Source organism: Calypte anna, chromosome 21 (genome assembly GCF_003957555.1).
Source record: "Calypte anna isolate BGI_N300 chromosome 21, bCalAnn1_v1.p, whole genome shotgun sequence".
Taxonomy (NCBI): Eukaryota; Metazoa; Chordata; class Aves; order Apodiformes; family Trochilidae; genus Calypte; species Calypte anna.
Genome location: NC_044266.1, coordinates 5,195,495 through 5,222,931, shown reverse-complemented (window position 1 = coordinate 5,222,931; position 27,437 = coordinate 5,195,495). Strand labels below are relative to the sequence as shown.

The following is a 27,437-nucleotide window of genomic DNA, read 5'->3' as shown; positions in this document are numbered from 1 at the left end:
GGTGGTGTCCTGGTAGCCTTAGTATTGAATTAATGAGTTCTGATACATCCACAGCCTAAAATCTTCCCTTTTTTCCCCTATTACCTGCTTCCCAGGGTCTCTCGGAGGGCGAACACTCTCACCCCAGCCAGCCAGTACGCAGCAAGACTCCTCAGATCCCTCAGGATCCCAAGGGCCCTCCGGCATCAGGACCTGAGCAGAGTCACCACCCCACTGTAAATAGGCATGCAGCACCCCTGGACCCTCACGTCCACCTTCAGAGGGCACAAGCAGACACAGGACAGACCTCCTACCCCTCGCCTGTTGCCATTTCCATAAAGCAGGAGCTTCCCTCACCGCACCAACCTCAGGCGGTTCCCAAACAATCCATGTTCATCCCCACCACGTCGGGGCCCACAGCCCCCCCAGGACTGCCCCTCAGTCGCCCTGAGCCCCAGTCTGCTCTCAAACAGGAGCCATCTCCTCACCCCGTTTCCCAGAGACCTGTGGACATGGTTCAGCTGCTGACGGTATGTAGAGCTCCAGCCCCTTCTCCTGCCCCAGCAGCCTCCTTGTCCTGGGGAGGGTTTTGTTCACAGGCAAGAAAAAGGGATGGTTTGAGAACAAATCTGCCCAGGAGCATCTGAGGGCCCTGTGGGTGCTGATCCTGGAGCAGAGGAGGCTGAGGGGAGACCTTCTGGCTCTCTGCAACCCCCTGAGAGGAGGTTGGAGCCAGGGGGGGTCAGGCTCTGCTCCCAAGGAACAAGGGATGGGACAAGAGGAACTTTGGGCACAACTCAAGTTGTGCCAGGGGAGGTTTAGGTTGGAGCTGGGGAAGAATTTCTCCCTGGAGAGGGTTGTCAGGGCCTGGCCCAGGGTGCCCAGGGCAGGGCTGGAGTCCCCATCATCCCTGGAGGGGTTTCAGAGCCCCAGAGATGTGGGGATGAGGGACATGGGGCAGTGGTGGGGCTGGGATAATGGTTGGACTCAATGATCTTTAAGGCCTTGTAGAAACAGAAAAATTCTATGATTCTGTTTAATTGAAAGAAAAAAGGAAAAAAAACTCAATCCCAAAGCCTAGAGACTGAGGAGGAGGAGGGGTATGGTGAGGAAGAGGTACTCAGAGCTACCTATACCATGTAACTCTGAGCAGTTCTGCTGTTCCTGAGCTTTCCTTTTAGTAAAAGAGAAAAAACCCTGTTTGGTGCCAGCCCTGTGCTGCGTGGGGGCTGGAGGGTTGGGAGAGGCTCTGATGTTGGCATGAAGGCATCTGCCCAGGATCTTTAGCTGGAAGAAAAATGGAAGAATTACTGATTTAGCAGGACGTAGCTGAAGCCTGGACCAATGCATCCTTTACCATGAGGGCAGTAAGACACTGGGATAGGTTGCCTATGGAGGTTGTTGATGCCCCATCCCTGGAAGTGTTTGAGGCCAGGCTGGATGAAGCCTGGCCTAGCGGAAGGTGTCCCTGCCCATGCAGGAATCTTGATGATCCTTAAGGTCCCTTCCAACCCAGACCACTCTATGACACAAGAGGTGATGTTAACATCTGTACTGAGTCCTTCCAAGCCAAGAAATTGGCACAACTTCCTCTGAAATCACCAGAGGCACATGAGCACCTCAGCGTGGGATTACGATCCCCCTCTCCATCATTTATTAATATTTCTTCTCTTTTTTTTTTTTTCCCTCTTTCCAGAAATACCCAATTGTCTGGCAGGGCCTTCTGGCTCTCAAAAATGACACAGCTGCTGTCCAGCTCCACTTTGTCTCTGGTAACAACGTCCTGGCCCATCGCTCGCTGCCGGCACCCGAGGGAGGTCCCCCCCTGAGGATCGCTCAGCGCATGCGCCTGGAGGCCTCACAGCTGGAGGGGGTGGCCAGGAGAATGATGGTGAGGGGCTGGGAGTTGGGACAGGGGCAGGCTGTGGGCTTGGGAAGTGGGGAATAGATCTGGATTGGCAGGAAGCTGAACAGGAGCCAGCAGTGTGCCCAGGTGGCCAAGAAGGCCAAGGGCATCCTGGCCTTCAGGTGCAGTGCGCCCAGGTAACCAACAGGTCCAGGGAAGGGATTCTTCCCCTGTTCTCATCCCTGGTGAGGCCATATCTTGAGTCCTGTGTCCAGTTCTGGGCCCCTCAGCTCAGGAAGGAGATTGAGGTGCTGGAGCAGGTCCAGAGAAGAGCAAGGAGGCTGTGAAGGGATCCAGCAGAATTGCTGTGAGGAAGGGCTGAGGGAGCTGGGGGTGTTGAGGCTGGAGAAGAGGATGCTCAGGGGAGACCTCATCACTCTCTCCAACTCCCTGAAAGGAGGTTGGAGCCAGGGGGGGGTTGGGCTCTTTTCCCAGGCAACTCTCAGTAAGACAAGAGGTCATGGGATTAAGGGAATGATGAAGCTGGGAAACCTTTGAAGTCACCTCCCTCGATGGGAACAGATTCCTTCTGGCTCCAACACACCTGAGTGAGGTGGAAAGTGGAATTCAGGCTGTGGAAATCAGCAGGTTTTGGGTGCTTTCCACCAACTGGACTGGTCAAGCTTTCAGCACATCTTTGGTAACTTCAAGTGAGTCTGAGGGGAAGATTTCAAACTGCAGGCAGAGAACGTGTGTCAGGAGACATTGGATGTAATGTCCAACTCAAAGCTTGGACTGGATGATCTTGAAGGTCTCTTCCAACTGAAGACATTCTGTGTGCTTCTGTGTAATAATTACATTATCTTTCCAGGTGGAGAGTGATTACTGCCTGCTGCTGGCCTTGCCCTGTGGCCGGGACCAGGAGGATGTGGTGAACCAGACGGAGTCGCTGAAGGCCGCCTTCATCAGCTACCTGCAGGCCAAGCAGGCTGCAGGGATCATCAACGTCCCCAACCCCGGCTCTAACCAGGTACCAGTGAGGAACAAGCCCTGAAACACCATAAAAATCCATCAACAAGCCCCCAGCTTCTTGCTTAAGGTTGTAGTTGAGCTGCCCAGGTTTGGGATTCACACCACACCTCCTGGTGTGCTGTGCTGGCTGCTGACATCACCCACCCAACACTCCAGGAAAATTGACAACAGCAAAACCCCCACATGTGTGTTCAGCTCCTTCACAGCCCAACAGCTCCAGCTGAGAACCTTCCACACCCATTTTCCAGCTTTTGTCTTGTGCTGGAAGTCAAGTCCCCCTTCTGCTTCACACCATATCCTGATTTCTCCAGGTCACCTGGAATTTTCTTACTCCAAGACAAAACATTGGGGTTTGGTAATGATTTTATTCCATTTATTCTATTCTGGATATGATTTGATTCCATTTATTCCAGATGTCTTGCTGCATTTAATCTGTTCCCTGGGTGTAAACAGCCTGGAATGAGCTGGCAGTAATTGTAATTATAATCATAAATGAAGAAATTATAATGATTGGGAATTTTTCTGCCTTCCCCAATAAAACCAGCCAGCTCTTATGTCCCTGATGTGAAAAAACTCCCTGTGTGGGGAACCTTACCCCACTTCTAAACAAGTGAGATGGTTTTAGAGCCCTCGAGCACCCGCAACGCCCCATTTTGAGACATTTTCACCCCCGTTTCTCTCTCATCTTTGGGTTTTTTTTCCCCCCCACAGCCTGCCTACGTTCTGCAGATCTTCCCACCCTGTGAATTTTCAGAAAGCCACCTGTCCCGCCTCGCCCCTGACCTCCTGGCCAGCATCTCCAACATCTCCCCTCACCTGATGATTGTCATCGCGTCGGTATGAGCTGTTTACCCGCTTACTGACTTGAGTAGTTTTTTTTTTTTTATTTTTAATTTTTTTGGGGGTTGCTTTATTTTTTTTTTCCACGGCCCTGCAGCAAAAAAATTAAAAAAAAAAAAAAAAAAAAAGCCCACAGAAAAAAAACCCAACAAAACACACGGAAAATAAAAATAAATACAGAGAGAAAGTGATGAAACAAGAAAATGCTGCCAGACTACCAGCCTCCTGCCCTCAGCGGCCTCGATCAAACTGTTTCTGGGCAGTGGTTGTGCTGCCCTGGATGTTTACATTGCTTTAGCTTATGGACAACTGATGCACTCAGCGGGTGGACTGGTGTGGGGTTCCTGTGCCTCCTTTTGGGGAAACAAAAAAAAAAAAAAAAAAAAAAAAAAAAGAGAAAGGAGGGCTTATTTTTTTTAACAAAAAACAGAGAAAAAAAAAGGAAGAAAAAAAAATTTTAAAAATTTAAAAAAAAAAAAAAAAAGGAAAGAAAACTGAAAATAAAAAGAACCTGAACTGCCTTTGCACTAAATTAGTGACTCGGACCTTTGCACAGTTGGAGACACGCTGTGACGTTCTGGATGTCTTGACACACATTGATACGCCGTGGACCTGGGGACTTCTGCTGAGATTTGTGGGTCAAGGATCATTTCACACATTATCTTTTTTTATTATTATTTTATTGGTTGGTTTTTTTTTTCCTTTTTTTTTTTTTTTTTGGGGGGGGGGTGGTGTTTTTTTTTGCTTTTTCTGGATGTTGAACCTTCCTAACCTCCACCTGCCCCTGCTGCAGCCGTCTTCTCTTCATCTGGGATGTACAGTTTACACTGAAAAAAAGACAAAAAAAAAAAAAAAAAAGACAAAACAAACAAAAGGGAGAGCTATTTTCCTTCCTGGTGGGATATGCAGAACTCAGTGGGTGTGTGTATATATAAATATATATATAATATATATATAAATATATATAATACTGACTTTAAAAAAAAAAAAGGAAAAAAAAGACAAAAAAAGAAGACAAAAAAAAAAAAGAAATCCAATCCCCACAACATACATTTTTTTTTAATCTGTGCCAAAAATGTGTTTTCAGAGAAAATCTTATTTTCATACTCAGACTTTGTATTGTCACTCATTTGTAAGTGCGCTTCATTTAAACATCCCCCCCCTCGTCTCAGCAGCTGTGGAAGTGTTATACACTTGTACAAAAGACTTTTGACCTCCCCTCCCCTTTTTTCCCCCCTTTTCCCCCAAACCCTTTTCGCCTTCCCTAACACTTATTAATTTATGGAACTTGTTTTTTTTTGTTTGTTTTTTTTTCTCAGCGCAGTTTTGTTTTGTGTGTCCATTGGATTACAAACTTTATTAAAAAATACAAAACATTCTGGCAGCTCCTCCCTCCACTGGGGGTGGGGGGATGGAGGGGAAAAGGGGTTGGGGACTTCCCCGGAGCTGTCACCTGTGTCAGATTTATTCAAAAAAAAGAAGAAAAAGCAGATGATTTTAGCATAGAAACCTAAATCCCTGATTATTGTCCCCAGTGTGGTGTTTGTAGCAGTTGAAACCCAAAGGTCTGGGTTTTCTTCTTGCTTCTGATTCCCACCTGCTTGCAACAAAAGTAAGTCCCCAAATCTTGAGACCCACCCTCCAAATCCCTCAGTTAATCACCACTGGGGTCATAAATGGGTGAAAATCAAGAAGATCTGGTTAAAAAGGAGATTTGGGATGAAAATTCAGGAGGTTTGCACCTGGGCAGTGGGGTTGGGGTGGGGGAGAGCCCCTGAGTGGGGCTGGGGCAGAGGAGAGCCTGGTTTGGGGTAAAAAAGGACAGACACACGGACAGGGCAGGGACAGATGGCTCCAGGGGCCTGATCCTGCCCACAGGCTGAGGAGAAACCACTGGGCCTTTGGGGAAAAAGAGTCCATTTTGGGGTTTGTGCTGGGTGGGGAGCAGGTTGGGAGGGGCTTGGGCTGCACAGGCACTTGTCTGTCTGTCCTGGTGTGTTACTGCTGTCTGTGTGTCAGGCTGGATCTCCAACCATCCCTGCAGCCATCCTGTCCCTCTGGGGAGGGAGCATTGGTGTGAAGGGGTGGAGGAGGAGGAGGAGGGCACTGTCCCCACCATCCCCCCCAATCTGTCCCTTGTCCACCCAACTACCCATCCATCTGTCCATCCCCACAACAGCACCCACTCCAGGACAGACAGACAAGTGCCTGTGCAGCACAGCAACCCCCAGCCCACACAAACCCCCAGATTGGGCTTTTTTGCCCCAAAGACCCTGCCAGTGATTTCCCCTCAGGCTGTGGGCAGGAACAGGGCCTTGGAACCCCCCCTCAGTGTCCATCTGTCCTTGCCCTGGCCGTGTGTCCGTGTGTGTCTCTTCTGGCACATCCTCAACCACCTTTATTTTAACCTTTAACCATTCTCCCTTTTTTAACTCTGTTCTGATTTAATGAGTATTTTGGTGGCCCCTGTGGTCCTGCTCAGCCCAGGGGCTCTGAGGACCCCCCCCACACAGCAGACCCAGTCCCAAAATATCACCGGGGGGGTGACAGCCCAAACTGTGTCCCCCATTGCGACCCCACAGCCATTCTAGAAAATATTGCCATTTATTCCATCTCTACCCCCAGAATTACACTTTTTACACCATTTCTGAGCAGCATTTAAATAAAAGGCGAAGAAGGGTGAGGGGTGGGGGTGGGAGTGAGGGAAGGTTGGAATCACTCCGGGGGGGTCTGCCCCTCCCCGGGAGTGGGTGGGAGAGGCTCGGGGGGTCCATCCCGGGTTCTGAAGAGCAGCTCCCCAGCAGGGATGACCTGCTCGGTGTGCCAGGTGGTTCCGTACTGCTGGTAAAAGTCTGGGTCAGCCTGGAACATGACGAGGGCCTGGGCCGTGTGGATCCGCACGTGCTGGGCCAGGCTGCTGGCATCCAGGAACTTCTCCCCGCAGGAGTCACAGGCGTAGAGGATTTGGGTGTTGGGATCTGGGAATCAAAACAGATGAAAGACATGAGGTGTGGTACGGGGGGGCAGGAGCTGGGGGACTCCCCCTCGGTGGCCTCTGTCCCCTCCTCACCTGCCTCCTGCACCTGCTTCACCGCTTTGGTGATCTCGGCTTTCAGCGCCTCCGTCTCGTCCGCTGTCACCGCGGCGGCCACCGGGACCACTGAGGGGACAGGAGGAAGGGGGAGAGGATGGGATGGGGGGAAGATGATGATGATGAGGTGGTAGAGATGATGATGGGGTGGGAGATGGGAGGGGAGATGATAATGAGGGGGAGAGATGATAATGGTGTGGGAGGAGATAATGATGATGAGGTGGTGGAGATGATGGGGTGGGAGGTGGGGGAGATGATGGTGAGATGGAGATGATGGGGTTGGAGGAGAGCTCAGCAGGAACAGGACACCCAATTGGGCCTGTCCCACCTGGGTCTGGCGGGGCTCCAGCAAGGCCAGGCCAGGCCAGTTTCCAGCCTCAGGGAACAGCAAAGGGTGCAGCACCCTGGGAGAAATCTCCAAGTCCCTCTGGGAAGGCCCTGGGACCCCCAAGCTGCACCCCATGGAAAAAAAAAACCTTTTGGATGGCTCTGGGACCCCTGAGCTCATTCATAAGGTGCGTGGTGACAGCACCCCACAGGTGAGCTTCCATACTCCCTTCTGGGATGGCTCCAGGGACCCCTAAAGTCACACCCCACAGATCAACCCCCCCTTGGGGACACTCTGAGCCCCCCAGGCTGCACCTCATGGGTAACTTTCCCTTCTGGGAGGGCTGTGGGACCCCCAGCTCACTTGTCAGTTGGGTGACAGCAGTGGCAGCCAGTGCCTCAGTGGCCAGTGTCACCATGTCATCAGAAGCCACCGTGACAATGTTGACCTCTCCCCCTTCCTCGGGCTCCAGGATCTTGATCCCTGCCTTGCCCTGGTGCACGGTCTTGACGTGGGAGCGCAGGTTGTCCACACGGTTGAAGCCCCGGCCACACTTGTCACACAGGAAGGGCTTTTCCCCTGGGGAGGAGTTTGAGGGGTGGGTGAAGATTTTGGGGGGGTTAGTTGAAGATTTTAGGGGGCTAGGTAAAGATGTTTGGGGTTAAAGAGTTGGGGGCTAAAGATTTTGGGGTGGGTTACTGATTTCAGGAGGTAGGTTAGAGATTTTGGGGGTTGGTTAAAAAATTCTGGGAACTAAAGATTTCTGGGGTGTAAAGATTTTGGGGGCTTGGTTAGAGAATTTCTGGGTTAAACTACTTGAGGGTAAAGATTCTGCGGGCTTGGTTAAAGAATTTTTGTGTTAAAGTACTTGGGAGTAAAGATTTTTGGGCAATAAAGGTTTTATGGGGTTAGAGATTTTTTTAGTGTTAAAGATTTCAGTTACAAAATCTGGGGGTTAAAGAATTTGTGGCTAAGTTAAAGAATTGGGGGGTTAAAGATTTTTGGGACAAGATTTTTGAGGCTAAACATTTTGGGGGGTTTAGAGATGGGGTCAGAGATTTTGGGAGACTGGTTAAAGATTTTTGGAATTAAAGAACAGGGCAAAGATTTTGGGGGTTAAAGAACTGACAGGGTAAGAACTTGGGGGTAAGAGGTTTGGGCAATAAGATAAAAGATTTTGGGGATTAGTTAGAGATTTTGGGGGGATAGATTTTGGATGGTTAAAAAAATTGGGGGTTAAAGAATCTGGGGATGAGTTAAAAGATTTTTGGGACTGAAGATTTCTGAGGTTAAACATTTTCTGCAGTGATGGATTCTGGGGGGGGGGAAGGCTACAGATTTTTTGATTTTGGGGGGATTTAAAGATTGGGAGTTCAGTTTCTGGGGAGAGGGTGGGGTCCTGAGAGGGTAAAACCCACCAGTGTGGATGATGATGTGCTTGGAGAGGTCTCCAACGTTGACAAAGGCTTTGTTGCAGACGGTGCATTTGTGGGGTCGGATGTTGTCGTGGTGGCGGATGTGGTTGGCCAATTGGCTTGACTGCACGAACCTTGGAAGGGGAACAACCCAAATGAAGACACCTCTGGCACCTTCCACTAACCCTCCACGGCCGGGTGCCGGAACGGCACCCGACCGTGGAGGGTAGGTGGAGGTGCCCCCCCTAAAAATCGTGTGGGTGCCCCCCCTCACCTCTTGCCGCAGCGCTCACAGACGTAGGGTTTCTCCCCCGTGTGCTGGCGCACGTGGGCGATGAGGGAGCTGGCTTGGGTGAAGGCCTTCCCACAGATCAAGCACTGGCACGGCTTCTCTCCTGGGAGGGGGGGGATGAGGGAGAGGAGTCAAAAGGGGTCCTAAATTTCGGGGTGAGGTGGAGGAAATCCCCTGGAGGGGCAGCTGCCCACCCACCCGTGTGGATGCGGACGTGTCGCTGCAGCGCGCCGGGGTCGGCGAATTGGCGCTGGCAGTGGACGCAGACGTAGGGCTTCTCCCCGCTGTGGATCCGGAGGTGCCGTTTCAGGTTCCCTGGGATTAGAGGGGGGTGGGTGTGGGGATGATGGAATACTCCCCTCATCCTGCCCAGCACCCCGGCAGCTCCCACGGAAAAGCCCGTTGGTATCTAAGGAGTGGGGTTGACAGCAGAGTGCTCAGGATCGAGGGGCAGGTAAGAAGGTGGCAGTGAGGATGGGGGGTGGAGACTCCACCCAGCTCATCCAGACCTCTCCAGTGGTTTGGGGAGGTAGGAAGAGATGTTCCCATCCCCATAACCTCCTTCCAGGAGCATTCTCAGGGTGTGATCACCAGCCTGGCACCACAGAGGGGGAAAGACTTACACACCACAAACCCAGCACACAGGGAGAGGTTTGAACCCTCCTGTGCTCAGGATAAAATCCTTCTCCCAAATGGCAGAATTATTTGGGACACGATTCAAGAATTTTGTGTCCTTATGCTGGGGACTCCAGAGCAGTTCAGAGTAGTTGGGGACATGGAACAGTCCCCATCCCCACCCCTTGAGCCAGCCAAACCTCCACCACTTGGACCTCACCACCCACCAGCCCTGGGCTACCTGAAGTGGTGAACTGTTTGCCACACTCCCGGCACTTGAGGGGCCCATCAGCAATGTGGATCTTCAAGTGAGCCCTCAAGTTTCCCACCTGGGGACAGGACAGAGAGAGGGATGCAGAGAAATCCCCTCTCGTATCACAGAACCAGAGAATCATGGAATAATTTGGGTTGGAAGGGACCTCCAAAGGTCACCCAGTCCAACCCCTGCAGATCAGGGTGCTCAGAGCCTCCTCAAGCCTCACCTTGAACGTCTCCAGGGATGATGCCTCAACCCCCTCCCTGGGCAACCTGTGCCATTGTTCCACTGCCACATCCCCCCCTTCACCTCCTCCTGGAGAGATCCAACCCCCCTTTGATCCTGTTCTTTCCCTTCCCACCAACTCACCTGGTGGAACTTTTTGTCACAGTGGGGACACTTGTGCTCCTTGTCGGTGTCGTGGGTCTCCAGGTGCCGCATCTTGGAGGTGGGGTCGGAGAAGCAGCGCCCGCAGTAGTCACACTGGTAGGGTTTCTCCCCGCTGTGGACCAGCTGGTGCCTTTTGAGGTTGCCAGAGGTGGTGAAGAGCTTGCCACAGTGATCACAGCGGTACTTGGCCTCCCCCGTGTGCCGTTTCTTGTGGATGTTCAGCAGACTGATCAGGCGGTAGCTCTTCCCACACTCCTCGCAGCCGTAGGGCTTCAGAGGGCTGTGGGGTGAGGGACCAGCACACCAAGCTCTCACCCACTCCAGACCAGCTCCACCATCCCAGCAGCACCCATCAGGATCCCATGGGATGGCTCCAGGCAACACAGAGGGGAAGGGTGTGAGCAGAGAGGTGGAGCTCAGCCCCGACCACCCCACCACACTGATGGATTTCATTGAATCCCAGAGTGGTTTGGGTTGGGGGGACCTTAAAGTCCATTTAGTCTTTAGATGGTCCCTGTCCCGTGGTCAGGGACACCTCCCACCAGCCCAGGGTGCTACAAGTCCCATCCAACCTGGCTCGAGACACTGCCAGGGATGGGGCAGCCACAGCTTCTCTGGGAAACCTGGGCCAGGGGCTCAGCACCCTCACCCCAAACAATTTCTTCATAAAATCCAACCTCAATCTCCTCTATGTCCAATCTAAATGACAAGGATTGGATCTATTGCAGCAAAACCTTCAGGTTTTTTGCCACCACCACTGCTTTTCCATGGCTGCCACCATCCAAACGAGCTGCTGGGAGTCTCCAACCCCACGATGCCAAACCCTCCAGGATGACCCAAGAGGGAGAGCGGTGTGGCCGCCATCCCAGCCTCCTGCTTGAACCCTTGGCATTGTCACAAGCCTCTCCCCAACCAGCTTACCCTGGTGGCACCTCTGTCCCCCAGTGTGGCCCTACCTGTGTGTCTTCTCGTGGGCTTTGCAGGCAGCTGGGTCAGAGAAGGCTTTGTTACACTCCCTGCAGGAGAAGGGCTTCTCCCCAGTGTGGATCCGGATGTGCCGCTTGAAGTTCCCGGTGTGAGTGAACTCCTTCCCGCAGTCCTGGGGACAGGGAGAGGCACGGTGCGGGTGGCACCCGGGGACACCCGCTGTCCCCACGAGGGACTGGGGGCCAGGATGGGCTGTGAGGGTCCCACCTCACACTTGTGGGTGACAGAGCCGTAGGCTTTCGACTCGGTGCGGTCGCTGTAGATCCCGGAGCGCAGCAGGTGGGGCTCTCCCAAGTTTTCCTGCCCGGAATCGGCGCTTCCCGACTCGTCCTCGGCGTTCTCCCCGTTCTCAGACCGGGGCTGCTGCTCCTCCTTGGGGATTTTGTCCTCCTCCTCCTCCTCAGGGATTTTGTCCACCTCCTCCTTGTCCTTCACCGTCCTCTCCGCCTCCTCCTCCTCCTCCTTTCCTACCAACTCCATCTCTGCAGGCAGATGGAGAACACAGGGAATTTGGGGAGCAGCACCACAGACCAAACCCCACCTTTATTTCCCAACTCTGAACTGGGGTGACTGGGATTAGCTCAGATCACCCCAAAATCCTGGCACTGAGATCTCTGCCCAGAATCAGTTTGGATTTGCAGGTTATTAGCCCTAAAACCACAGAATGTTCAGGGTTGGAAGGGAGCTCTGGAGATCCCCAATCCAACCCCCCTGCCCCAGCAGGATCCCCCAGGGCAGGGCACACAGAACACATCCAGGGGGGTTGGAAAGGCTCCAGAGAAGGAGACTCCACAACCTCTCTGGGCAGCCTGGGCCAGGGCTCCCTCAGCCTCACACTCCAGAAGTTTCTCCTCAGGTTGAGGTGGAACTTCCCATGTTCCAGCTCCAACCCATTATTCCTTGTCCTGGGCACCCCAGAACAGAGATTGTCCCCTTCCTCTTGCCCCCCACCCCTCAGCTATTGATGGACATTCAGCAGATCCCCTCTCAGCCTTCTCTCCTCAAGGCTGAACAGCCCCAGGGCTCTCAGTCTCTCTCCACACAGAGATGCTCAAGTCCCTTCAGCACCCTCACAGCTCTCCCTGGGACTCTCTCCAGTAGCTCCCTGTCTCTCTGCAACTGGGGAGCCCCAAACTGGACCCAGGATTCCCAGTGTGCTCTCATCAGGGCAGAGCAGAGGGGGAGGAGAACTTCCCAGAGGGTAAAGAGAAAATCCCAAAGCCTGCATGGACAGAGGAGCATTTCCCAACCTCCGCCCCATGGATGGAAACTGCTCCCATGGGCTCTGCAGCAGGAGGTGCTGTTTGCACAGGAGAAACTCCCACTGACAGAACTAATTGCATGGAATAAAAAAGAACCCTTGCCCAGCCCCACTGGTGGGAAGGGGAAGGCAGTAGAGTCCCTGTCACCTCCCTGGCTCACTCACCTCCCGTTTTGGTGCTTGGAGAGATGGTTTCCTTCTCCATGGGACTGCTGCTGCTGCTGACCATGCTCTCCACTGGCTGCAAGGGGTTGGGAAATTCGACTTTGGGGGCCTCCTGGACAGCAGCATCTGCCCCTGCAACCAACAGTGTCTCAGGAACGTGCCAGGAGACATCAGGCTCCATGCAGCAGAGCCCAACAGTAGGACAGGGTGTTCTGGTGGAGGGTGACAGTGGGATTTTGGGTACCATGGGCTGGTGGTTCACTTGCTTGGCCACTGGGCTGCTCTGCTGGTGCCTCGGGCTGTGCTGCTGCAGCTGCAGGTGGCTCCTCCTTCACCTCCAGGTTAGAAGGAGCTGCTTTTATTTTGTCAGCATCACCCTGTGCTTCTACAGGTGATTTCTTGTCCTCCACCTTCCCTTTGTCAGCCCCTGTGAGGGATGAGGCAGAGTGATCCATGTGCTGCTGCTCCCCCCACATCCCAGGAGGACTCACAGAGACCTCAGTTGCGGTGCCTCAGAAAGGGGATCAAACCCCACCCGGGTGTACCTCAGGCTGTGAGTTTGGATGTGGGCACAGCGTGGGGCATTTTGGAGACCCCCTGGAGGAGGAGAAGGGAGGTGGCCACGTACCAGTGTCTGCTGGGGGCTGCTGGGAGAGGGATTTGAGAGCGTTGCAAGCGCTGACGATCTCCGGCATCTGCAGGAACCCTGCCACAGCCAGCACGTCCTCCACGTTGTCAGGGCTGAGGCTGAGCTTGGACGTGTACATGAACTCCAGAACCTGGCCCAGACCTGGCAGGGAAGGCAGCACAGCCAGGAATGAGCTCTCCCCCCTCAGCTGGGTGATGTGAAAAAAGCACAACAGCCTGAAGAGCCTCCCTCTAACCCAGGCACCAAGCAGCTTAGGGGGATCTCATAGGAAGGCTCTGCAGAGGGACATGGACAGGCTGGATCCATGGGGTGGGTTCAGTTCTGTGAGGTTCAACGTGGCCAAGTGTTGAGTCCTGCCCATGGGTCACCCCCAACATTCCAGGCTTGGGGCAGAGCAGCTGGAAAGTGCCCCGAGGAGAAGGACTTTGGGGGGTGGCTGACAGGGGTCAAACATGAGCCAGGGTGTGCCCAGGTGGCCAAGAAGGCCACCAGCATCCTGGCTTGTGTCAGCACTGGTGTGGCCAGCAGAAGCAGGGCTGGGATGGTCCCTGTGCTGGGCACTGGGGAGGCTGTACCTCAAATCCTGGGGTCAGTTCTGGAACCCTCAGGAGGGGCTGGAGAGAAGGGAATGGAGCTGGGGAAGGGTCTGGAGAGCATGGAGAAGGGTCTGGAGAAGTTGTGAGGAGCATCTGAGGGCCCTGTGGGTGCTGATCCTGGAGCAGAGGAGGTTGAGGGGAGACCTTCTGGCTCTCTGCAACCCCCTGAGAGGAGGTTGGAGCCAGGGGGGGTCGGGCTCTGCTCCCAAGGAACAAGGGATGGGACAAGAGGAACTTTTGGCACAACTCAAGTTGTGCCAGGGGAGGTTTAGGTTGGAGCTGGGGAAGAATTTCTCCCTGGAAAGGGTTGTCAGGGCCTGGCCCAGGCTGCCCAGGGCAGGGCTGGAGTCCCCATCATCCCTGGAGGGGTTTCAGAGCCCCAGAGATCTGGGGATGAGGGACATTGGCCTTGATGATCTTCCAAGCCAAGGAATTGTTCCAACCAGAACTATTCCTGACTCTGTGACCTGGCAGCTCTCTGCCTACCTGCTGCATTGCTGATGTCAAGGTGCACCACATCCTTCTGGTCCACAAAGAGCATCCTGAAGTACTCACTGCAGGCAGCCAGCACAGCTTTGTGGGCCTTGAAGTCAATGCCATCCACCACGAAGGTGCAGTCACACAGCAAACCCAGCTGCCTCTGCTGGTTCAGCTGCTGCAGGACTTGTTTGCTGTGCTGGGGGAAATCCATGGCTGAGAGGAGGGGAAAAAAAACCCAAAACACACCAGGATGTCAGAAAGGGCCACAAAAGAGGACAGGTCACAAAGTCAGGGCTCAACCATCACCTGATGCCTTTGATAGTTCAGAACATGGCCCAAAAAGCCCAAGTTTCAGCTCCTCACTGCAACCACCCACAACCCCAAACCCTCTCCTGCAAGATGTGCAATGCCAGCCAGGGGCTGCAGAGGGAGTTGATTGAGCAATCAATGAATTTTTTGGCCATTTCAACAGCATTCAGAACAAATTCTCACTCCTCACCCAGCCCAAGCTGAGCAGGAACCCTGCTGCCTCCACAAACACAAGTGCCACTGTCCCTTTGCTGCCATCACCCCCGTGTGGGAAGTGTTCATCAGAATCTTCATGTTCTTGCTCATTTTGGGGACTCATGTTACAATTCCAAGGGATTTTTATCCTTTGGGGGGAATTTCTCCCTGCAGGAAGCACAATTTTGACTGAGGAACACTGCAAACTTCTGGAAACACTGCAAAAAACCCTTTTTTTCAACGAGGTCCTTGCTGGAAGCACCATGAGACTGACCTGCTGCCACACACTGGGATTTCACTTGCCTTATCCTCCCAAAAATGACTCCTCTGAGGGCTGAAGGGGTCACCTCATTGATGAGGGAGGGAGGGAGAGAAGGGGACAAAGCAAGTGGGGCTTATCCACAGTTACCTGTTCAACCTGCCAAGCCAGGGAGCCTCTGATGCTCCAAGAAGCAAGGAAGAAGCAGGTTATGGCCAGGGAAACTCCTGGTTTCACAGTTCAGCTGATACCCAGAGGCAGCAGAACCTCCCTCTGGAAGTTCCCAGCCCATAGCAGTTGCTTTTCTACTTTATCACCTCTCCAAACCAGCACAGGGAGTCTCAGGTCAGGGCAAGGCAAAGAGGTTTGGCTCCATAAAACCCAAGTTGCTTCCAGGCAGGCACCAACACCTCCCCCTGGATCCCTCGGAGCAGGCAGAGGGAGCCTCCTCCTGTCTGCAGTGGGTGTAGCAACACTCTGAGGGAAAAAAACTTCCACCTGAGGATCGATTTGCCTTCCAAAAGCATTCCCAGTAGGAGGGAGAAGCTCAGATGCCTCTCACTGCATCGGCTCAGGCAGGGAGAGAGGAAAAGTTTCAGTGTTTGTCTCCACAGTTAACTCCCTGCCATGGCTCTCCCAAACACAGAGGGGTTTTTAACCAAACATCCACAGCCTGTCCCCAAAATACGTCCCTCAAGAGCTGGAAAAAGTCCCCATTTGTACCAAAATCTGTCCTGAGGTATGTATGACCCTTTGGGTTTGCAAAGGGAAAAAAAAAAAAAAAAAAAGGGTGAGGATTTTCCCAGCAGGACAAACACTGCCTCTGTGGCTGGAGAGCTCTGCACAGCAGGAGCTGAGGAATCATGGTGGTTTGGTGCACTAAAAGGTAATTTTTGGTAATTTTGCACCTTTATGAGGATTTTTATCAGTCCCTGACTGGACTCACCCCAGTGTTGCACCTGAGAAGCTCAGGTGCCCAAGGACAAACTCATCTCCTCCTGAAAAAAACTCATCTTCTCTGTGGTTTCCTCCATCCCATTGCTCCCCAGCAGCTGGGATCACCTTGGTATGCTAAAATCCCAAGGATCTGGATCAAAAACCACCACAGCACCCCCAAAATGCCTCCCTGGTTCTCTGACACCACTGAGGCAGGGCCAGCTTGTGGCTCTGGTGCCAAGATCACTGCCTGAGTGAGAGGCACCAAAATGGGGATGGATCCAGGGCTGGAAAATGCCAAATCACAGAACCACAGAATGTTTTTGCTTGGAAGAGACCTTCAAGATCATCCAGCCCTGCTCTGAACACTGTAACCTCCCCACTGACAAGCTCACCATGTCCCTTAGGACCAGGTCCAGGGTTGTGACCCCACCACTGCCCTGGACAGACTATTCCAATGTCTGATAACCCTTCCAGGGAAAAAACATTTCCTAATATCCAGCCTAAACCTTCTCTGGTGTTGCCTGAATCCATTTCCTCTGTTCCTGTCACACCAAGGAGAGGAGGCTGTCTCCCTCCTCGCTCCACCTTCCTCTGAGGCAGGTGAAGAGAGTGATAAGGTCTCCCTCCTCTCAGCCTCTTCAGGCACTGCTGTTCCACCAGCAGGTCAATTAATCAGCTCTCATTAGCATTAATCCATCAGAGACCACGTGTCAGAGCTCCTGGCAGGAAAACCAGCATCAGGAAAACCTGAGCTCACCCCTGTGAGCAGAAGCACCCAGAGAGGCAGAGGGCTCCTCCAGAGTATTCCCTCCAATCAGTCTCTCTGCAGCCATCCTGGGAGAAAACAGGCCCAAAAGCTCCACTTTTACACCCAAACCTCGTGTGTTGAGGGCGTTAGGGACAAACGTCCCCAGGAGGGACACACCCAGGTCACACCTCAGCAGGGCCACCCCAGCAGAGTGTCCCCTCCTGACCCCTCCCTGAGATGGCTGGCAAGACTCTCATTACCAGATTAATCACCCAAAAGCTTCGTTAGGAGAACACCCACGCCTGCCACAGGTGCTCCCTGAGATAAATGCAGCAGCAACGCTGCTTCCCACGCCAGCTCCGTTAAGCTCTCACTGATTAATGACATTAATTAGCTGCCACCCCAGCATCTGCCTATTAAACCCCCCCCTGAAGCTTCAATAAATTGAAAAAAAAAAAAAAAATAAAATAGGGGTTTGAACGTTGCCATTTTAACACTGGGAAGAGAAGAAGGTTTTGCTCGCTGCCTACCATCATCTCCCTTCTCCTGTGTCAGCTGGGGGAGCAAAGCTGCACTGATCCTTCCAGCCTCTGGGAAGCAGAGTTTGGCCTCATTTCCAGGAACTGATTCTGCAACATCTTGAGTTAAAAAAAAAACAAACAAAAACACACCAAAAACCATGAGGTTAAGAGCTGATCAAAATTACTGAATGCAAATGCTGAGGGGGTGTTAGGGCCAGCATCTGGAGCTCAAAGTCTGGAGGAATTTAAACTCAGCTGCCTCTTGAGAGGATCCTTGGCTTTATAGGGACTGGTTTTATGTTAAAAACATCTTAAAAAAATGATCCCTGGAGGTACAGAGAAGTGAGTGAATTAGAGAAGGGCTCTGGTGCTGGTTGGTGGTCAGCAGTGAGAGCAGGAGGTGAGCTGGCACTCAGCTGTGAGGGGGGAAAATAATCCTGAGCAGGAAAAAAACGTGGTGAAAGGAACTAAAAGGGGAAAGACATAAGGAGAGAGATGAGCAGAGACACTCTGGGCCCTCCCCCAGTGAACAGACCCCCACAGTTATTGAGTTTTCAGGCCCATGGATGGGTTCCTGAGGTGGGCAAAGAGGCAGCAGAGCCACCAGGACAGCACCAGGCCTTGAGCTCTGCTGTGGAAACTGATGGTTTTCTTGCAAAAAAAAAAACTTCTCTTGGAGATGTATCCTGAGGGTCAAAATTTCAGCAGAAGCTTCTGATGCAGCACTGGGTTTGAGGGAACACAGCCAGTCCATGAAGTGATCCCTGCAGAGGGCACACACAGCCAGCCTGGGCTGTCAACACGCCAGAAAATGACACCAAAAGATGAGAAAAGACCTTTTTTTTTTTTTTTTTCCCCTCGGGTTGCTACACGGTGCTTTGAAGCCCTCTCTGCTCTTGTGCTGGTGGTGTCCTTGACACCCAGAGAGCAGCTGCTGGGACACTGGAGGTCTCGTTGTGTCCCCCCCGTGTCCTGCAGCATCCCGAGGGGCTGTGGGGCAGCTCCCTATCCCCCCATGGCTTCACCCCACAGCTCCCGGGTGGGGGGACACGTCTCCCACGGCGGACACGGACACTCTGGGGACCCCCGCAAGGACCGGCAGCTCCCACGTCCCCTAATGACAGCAGCGCAGGGCCCCCCACACCCTGAAGGGGGGATCACAGAGGATGGGAAGAGGAAAGCGGGGGAAAGCGTTGCAACAGCCCTGCGCAGGGTGCTAACGGGATGGGGAGACACCTCCCCCCCCCCCCCCCAGAGCCTCCCCTCTTATAAACCGGGGGGCCGCACACCCCAAAACCGTCTCTGTCTCGGGGAGCACCCGCCAAGCAGCCAGCTGGGCCGCAGCTCCCTTCCCCTCACAGCCCCTCCACACCTCCTGACCCTACCTCAGGGTCTCCACCCCCTTCCCAGCTCCTCCCCGGGCCCCCCCCCAGCCGTTACCTGCCATGCCGGGCCCGCCGGGGGAGCCGGGGCGCTCACCGTGACACGTAACAGACAAAGGGCGCCGCCATCTTGGCGCCGGGCGGAAGCGGCGTCGCCCTCTCCCGCCCCCCTGCGCAGGCGCGGATCGGGGAGGGCGGCTCGGGTCACGTGGTACGGCCGTCTGCTCCCGGCCCGCCCCTGAGGGGAACCGCCATGTTGGGAGAGCTCAGCCTGAGAGTCCCGGGCTGGGAGCCCTGCTGAGGCAGGGAGCCCCATCCAGCCTTCAGCACTGCCAGGGATGGGGCAGCCACAGCTTCTCGGGGAAACCTGGGCCAGGGGCTCAGCACCCTCACCCCAAACAATTTCTGCCCCATCTCCAACTTCAATCTCCCCTCTCTCTCCCACTTCCAAGCCATTCCCCCTCATCCCATCCCTCCAGGCCCTTGTCCCAAGTCCCTCCCCAGCTTTCCTGGAGCCCCTTCAGGCACTGGAAGGTGCTCTAAGGTCTCCCCATTGCAGCCTTCTCTTCTCCAGCCTCAACACCCCCAACTCTCTCCCCCTGGCTCCAGAGCAGAGCTGCTCCAGCCCTCCCAGCAGCTCCGGGGTGGCCAGGAAGGGTTAAGGACCCTGAGTGCCCCTCAGGGCTTCACGTCCCGCAGCCCAGGAGGCTGAGGCACCGCAGCCACCGCCCTGGCACAGGGAATGGCCCCAGCGCTGCGGTCCCGGAGGACCGAAAGTTGTAAATGTTGCTTGAAATGGGCTAAAAGCGTACAAAGTGCTTCAAGTGGTCCCACTGCAGTTGCAAACCCCCTCAGGTAGGGCCAGGGGGCCCGTGAGTGCTGAATAAAACAGAGAATAGAAAACAATTGCTAATTAAAACTTTTTGTGAATTTACCTCTCTACCATGCTAAAACACCTTCCCTCAGGCTGGAAGAAGCCCCCCTGCTCGCAAAAGCCCCTCACCCTCTCAGCAAGCCTGATGAAAAGTGGGAGTACCAAAAAATCAATCGTGTAGATTAATGACACTGTTACACTTTGAACTAAGTTAATTCTGTGGTTTTTTACTATGCAAAAGCATCCCTGTGTCATGGGGATGGGGTGCTGTCCCCTACACCCGCTCCCCAGCTCAGAAATCTTCTTTCCCCCGTGCAAAACCAACTGGGGGAGAAAAGGAGTTGGGTGGTTGGTTGGTTGGTTGGTAGGGTTTTTTTGTTTCTAAATTCCTTCTTTTCCCCGGAGCTTGGTGGCTTTGGGCCACCCACCAGCCTGTCACCACTAGATGGCAATGGGTGACCGCGGTGGGTGGCTCTGTGGGTGCTGGTGGGTGCCTTTTGGGTGGCATTTTGGGACAGAGCTGACACATCCCATGGTGGAGGATCAGCAACAGGGCATGGCCACTGCTCCCCACCTCCAGCTCCCTAAGCCAAGCTGAGGGCTTTTATATTTTTTTTTTCTTTTCCCAATGCCTTTATAGCCATTAAGAGCTTTTTTTATTTGCTTCTCAACACTTTTTTGCCTCGTAGCATCCCATGGCAGAGTCTCCCCACGCTGCCCACAGCCAGGCCACCCCAGGAGGTGAGGGGACAGCCGTGTCCCCCGGTGCTGCAGGTGTGCTCCTGCGTGTCACGAGTCCTTCGGGGACAAACGGGGACGAGGTGACCTCCAAGCTGGAGCAGCAACCCGAGCTGGGCGGTGTGTGGTGGCTATAAACAGCTCCGTGGTGTTTGTACACACAGGGAGATGGGGCCCAGCCCTACAGGGGGATTTTAGGGAGCGTTTGGGACGCCCTCCCCCAGGAAAATAAAACCAGCCTGGGTTTGGCAGCCTGGCTGGGACCATCATCCTGGCTCAATGCTGCTGTTTGGGGCTTCCCCGAGGGTGCTGGGTGCGGGTGGGCGAGGGGAGGAGGAGGTTTTGGTGACCTTCCAGGTGGGCCGTCGGCCGAACAGCTGAGGGAATGGCTCTGGAATAGAGTGACGGGGAAGAAATGAGTCACCCCGGGCTGGAAATAAACGGGGCTGTGGGCACCAAAAGGGAGCCAGGGTGGCTCCTCATCCCTCTTCTTGTTGGGAAGGAGGAATCGCTTTGCAAAGATACCCCTCGGGGATGAACCCACCGGCCCTTTGGAGGGAAAATAATCGGGAAAAGATGAAAAAACGGAGGAGGCAGCAGTCAGGCGTTCTCAATAATTTATCCCAAGCTGTATATACAGAGACAAACTCCAGCAGGGGATTGGGGAAAGGAACCTTTCTCCTCACTCCCAGCCAAGCTCTTGGCACACTGCATCTTCCCCTCACTGGCTAAAAACCACCGGAGCCGGGACTCCCATCCGGAGTTTCTCTGGTGGGCAACAGGATGCGTCTCACCGTGCCTGCGGGGGAGCATTCCTCTTCCCTACCCCACATCCCACCTCATTCCCAAATTACCCAAATAATTAAGGAGGGAGAAGGGGAACAGGAACCACCCCTCCCCAACCCCTCAGATCTTGATCTCAGTCCGGAAGGTTTGCTGGACGTGCTCGGTGTGCTTGGCGGGCTGTCGCTGAGCCCGGATGGTCAACGTGCCATTGTCCCCCAGCGAGGAGGACACCGATGTGGGGTCCACATCATCAGGCAGTTGGCATTTGTGGGTGAAGGTGTTCATGACAGTGCCGTCTGCAGCCAGCTGGGGGGAAAAAAAATGAAGTGAAAAAGGGTGATTTTGGGGTGTAAGCAGGATGAGGGCTCATTCCCCACTCTTGGGTGAAGTTGGTGGTGGCACCTTGTGTGTGGTGGTAATATTTATCTCCCCAAAGGGAAGGGTGGGATGTGAGCAGCACTGAGAGGGGACACAAAGGTGGGGGGGTTTCAGGGCAAGTACAGGACATGAGTTTGTTGGTTCTTGTGGGCTTCCATCCTGCAGAATTTGGGGCAAAAAGAGGAGGGAATTGTGAATTGAACTCCACCAGGGTTATGGGCAGGACTGTTAGAAGCTGGGTTGAGGATTTGGGGGTGAGCAGGGGAGGGAAGGAGCACCCACCTTCTCGGCATGCACCTCGATCTGGTTGTTGGAGGTGGTGACAATGATGTCCTCGGGGGAGAAGTCGCTGACGTCCACCGTGAACTGATAGGTGTTGCCCAAGGTCTTCACCGTGCCAGTGCTGCTGGGATGAGCTGCTGAAGAGGGAGGGGGTCACTGCCATGGTTTGGTGAGGGGCGTTAGGGTCCCCCCTGAACACTTCTTGAGGTCACAGCCATGGTTTGGTTGGGGCATCCCTTAAATACTTCAGGGGGTCAAAGTTCCACATTTTGCTGAGGCTTTCCCTCCACACCACACCCAGTGTTCCAACTGCCCTGGATATGGAGGTGCCGATGTGGAGGCGAAGAGGAATCACCAACCTCCTCTTTTCTCCCTTTCCCAACCCTAAAAATGGGGTCATCCCCCCTATAACTCACCTGGGAATCCCAAAGTCTCTCCGTGGGGCCGGACGAAGCTCCCAAAAAGGTCCATCGTGCCGGCGGGCGATGCCGACCGGTGAAAGCTGCTCTGCGATCGGAAAGAGGTCGAAGATTTCACGTTCATCCACTGCTTCCCACCCCAACCACCGACCCCAACCTCCTGCTGGGGAGGAAGAGCAAAGCCCCTGCCTTCTCCTCCTCCTCCTCCTCCTCCTTCTTCCCGGCCGAGGGAAAGCGGAATGGGTTCTTTGGAGGGGGGAAGCTGCTTGACGAGCTTTTTAAAGCCTCGTTAAGGCTCCCCGGCCGCCTGCCAAGACCTCTCGTAAAAGGGGCTAAATTTAGGTCTTGCGCCGTGGAAATTTTTCCCTTCTCCGCCCCCCCCCCCCCCGTCTCCAAGTCCCCCCCGAACTTCAACGCTGAGGAATGAGATGCCGACGTCCCTGCCTATTATTAAGGAATAATCATGATAATTAATTAAAATACTTATTAAAACTCCCCAACTTTGAGGACTGGGAGGTGGAGGAGGGCGGGGAGGGGGGGGGGGGGGGGGGGGAAGAAAAAACCCGGCTGGCTCCGGCCCGAGCGGGTCTGTTGGCTTCGTCAAGGTCGTTTTTAATGAGCTCGTTTGCAAACTCAGTCTGGCGGCAGTGGCCGAGGCAGGAGGAGCAGCGAGGGGGTGCTGGAAAAAAAAAAAAAAAAAAAAAAAAGAGGGGTGTCCTGTCCCCTCAAAACTCCCCGGGATGGAGCACCCTGCCCCTGGGGGGCTGCAGGAGGAGGAGAGGGTGCTGGTGTCAGAGCAGAGCTGGAGACCCTGCCCTGAAGCCCGGAGGAGGCTCCGAGGTGAGACCTCCACCCAAAACAAGGGGGGCTCGGCAGGGGGGGAAGGGGATGTTTTTTGGGGAGTGATCACCCCATTGTCTGCCCCCCCACCTCACCCCCCTGCAGGATGCTTGGAATGGGTGAAGAGGCAGCTTTTCCGTGTCGGGGAGGATTGGTATTTCCTCTTCTTCCTGGGGGTCCTCATGGCCAACATCAGCTTTGTGATGGACCTTGTTATCTCCAGACTCTATGAGGGTAAACGAGGGCCTCTATACAACGTTTGGGGGTTCACCAAAGACGGGGGGGGGGTGTATTTTTTGGGGGGAAGGATTTGCATTTCCCTTCCTGGCTCTTCTCCAGCCCACCGGTGGCTTTACCAAGAGGTTGGGGACATCTTGGTGCTCAAATACCTCTCTTGGACCATGTACCCCATGGCACTGGCAGCCTTCTCCACCGGCTTCTCCCAGAGCATCACCCCCCACTCAGGAGGTGAGATGGCTGCACCCCAATCTCCCCAACTCCCTCCCTACCAGAGGGACCCCTAAAATTTGGTCACCAACTCTACCTTGTTCCTCCAGGCTCCGGCATCCCAGAGCTGAAAATCATCCTGACTGGGGTGGTGCTGGAGGACTACCTGGCCATCCAGAATTTTGGAGCCAAAGTGGTGGGGTTGACCTGCACCCTGGCATGTGGCAGCACCGTTTTCCTTGGCAAACTGGTGAGGGATCTCTTCCCCCATCCCAATTCCTGGCATCTGGTGCTTCCAGTTGGTGTCTGGTTGATGATGGGACACTCAGCATCGCGTCTTCTCTCCTTGGCACCCAGGGTCCCTTTGTCCATCTCTCTACCATGGCTGCTGCCTACCTGGGGAAGATGCGGACCTCAGTCACGAAGGAATATGAGGTGGGGATGCCATCCCTCAAAAAAAAAAAAAAACGAGGAGACATGTCTCTTTCCCCCTCTCCCCCCCAGAATTAGGGAGGATTTTATTTTACACCCCCCAAAAAATCGGGGTTCTGGTTGTTGTCCCACAGAACAAGTTCAAGCAGAACGAGATGCTGGTGGCAGCCCAAGCCGTTGGGGTGGCCACAGTTTTTGGGGCTCCCATCAGTGGTGAGTATCCCCCTCATCCCACCTTAAGGACCCCCCAGGCCCCTCTCCTCTAATCCCCCCCCCACCCCATCTCTCCAGGGGTGCTGTTCAGCATCGAGGTGATGTCCTCTCACTTTGCTGTCCGGGATTACTGGCGCGGATTCTTCGCCGCCACCTGCGGTGCCTTCATGTTCCGCCTCCTCGCCGTCTTCAACAGTGAGCAAGGCAAGGCTGGCTGGGCAGGAGAAACCCCCCAAACCAGAGCAAGGGGAAGTCTGTAGCACTTTTGGGGTGCTCTCCCCCAAAGCCCCACAATCCATTCCTCTCCTTCCCCCACCCCAGAAACCATCGCTGCTGTTTTTAAGAGCGACTTTGAGATTGATTTCCCCTTCGACCTCTTGGAAACCTTCTTCTTCATGATCCTGGGGTAAAGGCTGTCCCATCCCTCCCCTCTGCCTGTCTCCCCCCTGCCTGCACCCTGCCTGCACACTGCCCTCTCCTCCACAGAGCCATCTGTGGGCTGGTGGGCTGTGCCTACCTCTTCTGCCAGCGCTGGATGTTGGCGGCTGTCAGGGAGAACCGGCTCACAGCCAAGCTGCTTGCCACTGAGTCTGTATTGGGTGTCTGTCTGTCTGTACCCCGTGTGTCCCCACGTGTCCCTTTTCCCACCCTGTGCATCCTCGTGTCCACCCCTTGCCCCTTGGTTGACCATGTGTGCACCTCCTCCACCCTGCACACCCAACCCCTGCTCACTGAGTGTCCATGCATCCCCCCCCCTCACAACCCCTGGGTGTCTGTCTGTCCACCCCAGGCACCCTGCACATCCACCCTGTTCTCCTTGGGTGTCTATCTGCCCACCCCACATACTCTGGGTGTTTGTGTGTCCACCCCATCTCACCCCCTGGGTGTCCATGTGCCCCCCTACACACCTTAGGTGTCCATCAGTCCCCCCCTCACACACCCTGGCCACCCCCATACCCACCCCCCCCCACCCTACCCACCCACCCCAGACATGTCCCCACCCCTGTCACCCATGGGTCCACCCCGTGCCCCCTGTCCCCCCATCTGTCCCCAGCCCCTTCTCCCCTCCCCAGCAAGCCCATCTACACAGTGCTGGCTGTGCTGCTCCTGGCCTCCATCACCTTCCCACCAGGGCTGGGGCAGCTGATGGCCTCCCGGGTGAGTCGGGGGACACACACATATGGGGGGGACTCCCCAGGGACACCCCAGCAGGGGCTAAGGGTGTCTGTCTGTCCATCCAGCTCACCATGAAGGAATACCTCACCTCCCTCTTCGACAACCGCACTTGGGGCCTGTTGGTCCCCAACACTTCCCAGGTGGCTGCCGGGGCTGGGGGGCTGTGGCAGGAGTGGTGGCACCCCTCTGCCACCATCTTTGGCACCTTGGCCTTCTTCCTCGTGATGAAGGTAGCCATGCATCCCCTCCCCCCCCTCCCCCCTCAAGTCCCTGCGTGCCCCCTCCATCCCAAGATGGTCCCCCCATAGAGGTGACCCCCCCTTACCTGGTCTCTGCCCCCCTACCAAGTTCTGGATGCTGATCCTGGCCACCACCCTGCCCCTGCCTGCTGGTTACTTCATGCCCATCTTCATCTATGGTGAGTTGGGGGGGGGGGCAGAGATCTGGGGGGAGGGGGCTCAGCCCCCCATTTCCCCCAGCATCTTAGGGTCATCATGACCCCCACCTTTATTAATTGCAATAATTAAGGATAATTGTAGGAGTCTTTGAGGGGGGGGCTGTTGGTGTAGGGCATGTCCTGGAGCTGATCTGGGGGATGATTTAGGGGGGGAGAGGGAAGACAACCAGATCTGGGGGGGGGACAACCAGATCTGGGGGGGGGCGGCATCTAGAGCTGGGAGAGATATGCAGGGGCAACCAAACCTGGGGGATATGGGAGGGGACAGCCAGACCTGGGGGACAGCCAGATCCCGGGGTGGGGGGGCACAGAGGGGGCAATCAGTGAGACATCCAGCCCTGGGTGGGGGGGACCTTCATGAGAGGGTCCATGGGTCTCATCCAGTCATGGGGAGGGGCTTCAGGGGGTTGGTGACCTCCAGCTGTGACATTATTTTTGGGGTTGCTCCTGGGCTCTCCTCGCCTTCCCCCTCCCCCATTTCAGGAGCTGCCATTGGGCGCCTGCTGGGGGAGGCAGTGGCTCTGCTCTTCCCCCAGGGCCTCCATGCAGAGGGGGCCCTGCACCCCATCCTCCCTGGTGGCTACGCCCTGGCTGGTGAGTTGGTGAAGGGGGGACACACCCATGGGTGGGGGGCACCACCACCACCCATCCACTGACCCCCTCTCCCTCCTTTCCCTGGTTCTCCCCCTCAGGCGCAGCCGCCTTTTCGGGCTCGGTGACCCACAGCATCTCCACGGCTTTACTGGTGTGTGAGGCCACTGGTCACCTGGGCCATGTTCTCCCTGTTGTCCTGGCTGTCCTGGTGGCCAATGCCATCACCCAGAAGCACCAACCCTCCTTCTACGATGGCACCATCATCGTCAAGAAGTTGCCCTACCTACCCCCCATCCGCAGCCGCCACGTGGGGTAAGCTTCTCCACCCCCCCCACCCCAATATTTTGGAGTGATTTGCTGCAAAATGATGGAGATTTGGGGGGTTTTGTGACTCACCAGCTCCTACCAAGTGGCAGTGGAGGAGTTCATGGAGCGCCGGGTGGTGGCCTTGGCCAAAGGTGATGGTTTTGAGGAAGTGCTGATGGCCTTGGATGCCTCTGCTGATGCTGAGTACCCCGTGGTGGAGAGCAAAGGTGGGATGTGGGGTATGTGTGGGGTGGACACCAGACGGGGAGGGGAATGTCACCATGCTTGTCCCCATCCTCCAGAGTCCCCCGTGTTGGTGGGCACCATCAGCAGAGCCCAACTGGTCACCTTCCTCCAAAGCCACAAACATCCCCAGGCACCAATGGAGGAGAAGGTAAAGCACCTTTTAGGGTGAGCATCACCCTCCCCCCAGAAGAAGCTGCTTTTCCACCCAAAAATTAACATCACCTTTTCTCAAGCTGGCCACCGTGGGGACACTTGGGGACGACTGTGCCATCGAGCCCATCATGCTCCAGCTCTCACCATGGACCTCCCTGCACCAGGTTTGGGGGGCAACCCGTGTCCTGATGGGGCTGGGAGCCCCCAGCCCCCCCTCCCCCAGGTCTGTGTCACAGCAAGGGGAGGTGGCAGGGGCGTGGCTGTGTCCCCACGTGTCCCCATTGTCCCCTCCCCAAGGCCCACCACCTCTTTGAGATGCTGAAGCTGCAGCGCATCTTTGTCACCCGCTTCGGGGAGCTGGTGGGAGCTGTCACCCGGGTGGAGGTGAGAGGGGGGGACACTGGGGTGGGACAAGGCAGTGACAAAGGGTGGGGACAAGAAGGTGACAGCATCCCAACCCACCCCATCTGTCCCCTCTACAGCTGCGGCGAGCCATCGAGGAGCTCACCAACCCCAAATGA

At 55.0% G+C, this 27,437-nt stretch overlaps 4 protein-coding genes across 8 annotated transcripts in view; 2 read left to right on the top strand and 2 right to left on the bottom strand.

Annotated features, from left to right (window-relative positions):
• SPEN (spen family transcriptional repressor) overlaps positions 1 to 4,006 on the top strand; it is a 67,175-nt gene extending 63,169 nt beyond the window's left edge. For all 4 annotated transcript variants that reach the window (XM_030463834.1, XM_030463832.1, XM_030463831.1 and 1 more), the window contains 4 exons: positions 96 to 509; positions 1,676 to 1,870; positions 2,697 to 2,855; positions 3,569 to 4,006. In XM_030463834.1, the coding sequence (XP_030319694.1) occupies positions 96 to 509; positions 1,676 to 1,870; positions 2,697 to 2,855; positions 3,569 to 3,700 (900 nt within the window). In that variant the 3' untranslated portion in view covers positions 3,701 to 4,006. The remainder of the gene's footprint in view (positions 1 to 95; positions 510 to 1,675; positions 1,871 to 2,696; positions 2,856 to 3,568) is intronic.
• A 2,276-nt stretch (positions 4,007 to 6,282) lies between these two features.
• Positions 6,283 to 18,733, bottom strand: ZBTB17 (zinc finger and BTB domain containing 17). Its single transcript, XM_030463835.1, has 16 exons — positions 18,634 to 18,733; positions 17,203 to 17,310; positions 14,229 to 14,435; positions 13,126 to 13,287; positions 12,742 to 12,924; positions 12,498 to 12,629; positions 11,279 to 11,553; positions 11,041 to 11,183; positions 10,064 to 10,364; positions 9,680 to 9,767; positions 9,022 to 9,138; positions 8,806 to 8,926; positions 8,535 to 8,665; positions 7,480 to 7,695; positions 6,768 to 6,857; positions 6,283 to 6,675 (listed from the first exon to the last, which is right to left on the bottom strand). Exons 1-16 carry the CDS (start codon positions 18,638 to 18,640, stop codon positions 6,413 to 6,415), a joined length of 2,544 nt encoding a protein of 847 aa, XP_030319695.1. The 5' UTR covers positions 18,641 to 18,733; the 3' UTR covers positions 6,283 to 6,412.
• Positions 18,734 to 20,787: 2,054 nt separating this feature from the next.
• On the bottom strand, positions 20,788 to 22,316 carry HSPB7 (heat shock protein family B (small) member 7). Of its 2 annotated transcripts, none has more exons than XM_030463843.1 (3): positions 22,050 to 22,316; positions 21,634 to 21,770; positions 20,788 to 21,279 (listed from the first exon to the last, which is right to left on the bottom strand). In XM_030463843.1, exons 1-3 carry the CDS (start codon positions 22,174 to 22,176, stop codon positions 21,094 to 21,096), a joined length of 450 nt encoding a protein of 149 aa, XP_030319703.1. In that variant the 5' UTR covers positions 22,177 to 22,316; the 3' UTR covers positions 20,788 to 21,093. The 2 variants fall into 2 exon arrangements, with proteins under 2 accessions (XP_030319703.1, XP_008501911.1); XM_008503689.2 differs by having other exon boundaries at positions 21,634 to 21,767.
• Positions 22,317 to 22,791: 475 nt separating this feature from the next.
• Positions 22,792 to 27,437, top strand: LOC103537486 (chloride channel protein ClC-Kb-like). Its single transcript, XM_030463837.1, has 19 exons — positions 22,792 to 22,892; positions 22,998 to 23,126; positions 23,232 to 23,360; positions 23,450 to 23,589; positions 23,697 to 23,774; positions 23,906 to 23,984; positions 24,063 to 24,188; positions 24,306 to 24,390; positions 24,471 to 24,572; positions 25,058 to 25,142; positions 25,226 to 25,390; positions 25,509 to 25,578; positions 26,101 to 26,211; positions 26,310 to 26,523; positions 26,611 to 26,744; positions 26,820 to 26,911; positions 26,997 to 27,080; positions 27,214 to 27,300; positions 27,399 to 27,437. Exons 1-19 carry the CDS (start codon positions 22,793 to 22,795, stop codon positions 27,435 to 27,437), a joined length of 2,049 nt encoding a protein of 682 aa, XP_030319697.1. The 5' UTR covers position 22,792.

Bases quoted from the DNA above. Each gene is read 5' to 3' on its own strand.
- HSPB7 (XM_030463843.1), bottom strand. From the start codon at position 22,176: ATGAACGTGAAATCTTCGACCTCTTTCCGATCGCAGAGCAGCTTTCAC. The intron at 21,771-22,049 runs GTGAGTTATAGG...CTCCCTCTTCAG, and splicing joins AGAGACTTTGGGATTCCCAG to CAGCTCATCCCAGCAGCACT. The intron at 21,280-21,633 runs GTGGGTGCTCCT...TTTTCCCCCCAG, and splicing joins TCGAGGTGCATGCCGAGAAG to CTGGCTGCAGACGGCACTGT.
- LOC103537486 (XM_030463837.1), top strand. From the start codon at position 22,793: ATGGAGCACCCTGCCCCTGGGGGGCTGCAGGAGGAGGAGAGGGTGCTG. The intron at 25,143-25,225 runs GTGAGTCGGGGG...CTGTCCATCCAG, and splicing joins GGCAGCTGATGGCCTCCCGG to CTCACCATGAAGGAATACCT. The intron at 25,579-26,100 runs GTGAGTTGGGGG...CCCCCATTTCAG, and splicing joins CATGCCCATCTTCATCTATG to GAGCTGCCATTGGGCGCCTG.
- ZBTB17 (XM_030463835.1), bottom strand. The intron at 14,436-17,202 runs GTAGGCAGCGAG...CCCTCCTCTCAG, and splicing joins ACAGGAGAAGGGAGATGATG to CCATGGATTTCCCCCAGCAC. The intron at 8,666-8,805 runs GTGAGGGGGGGC...TCCCCTTCCAAG, and splicing joins TGTGAGCGCTGCGGCAAGAG to GTTCGTGCAGTCAAGCCAAT.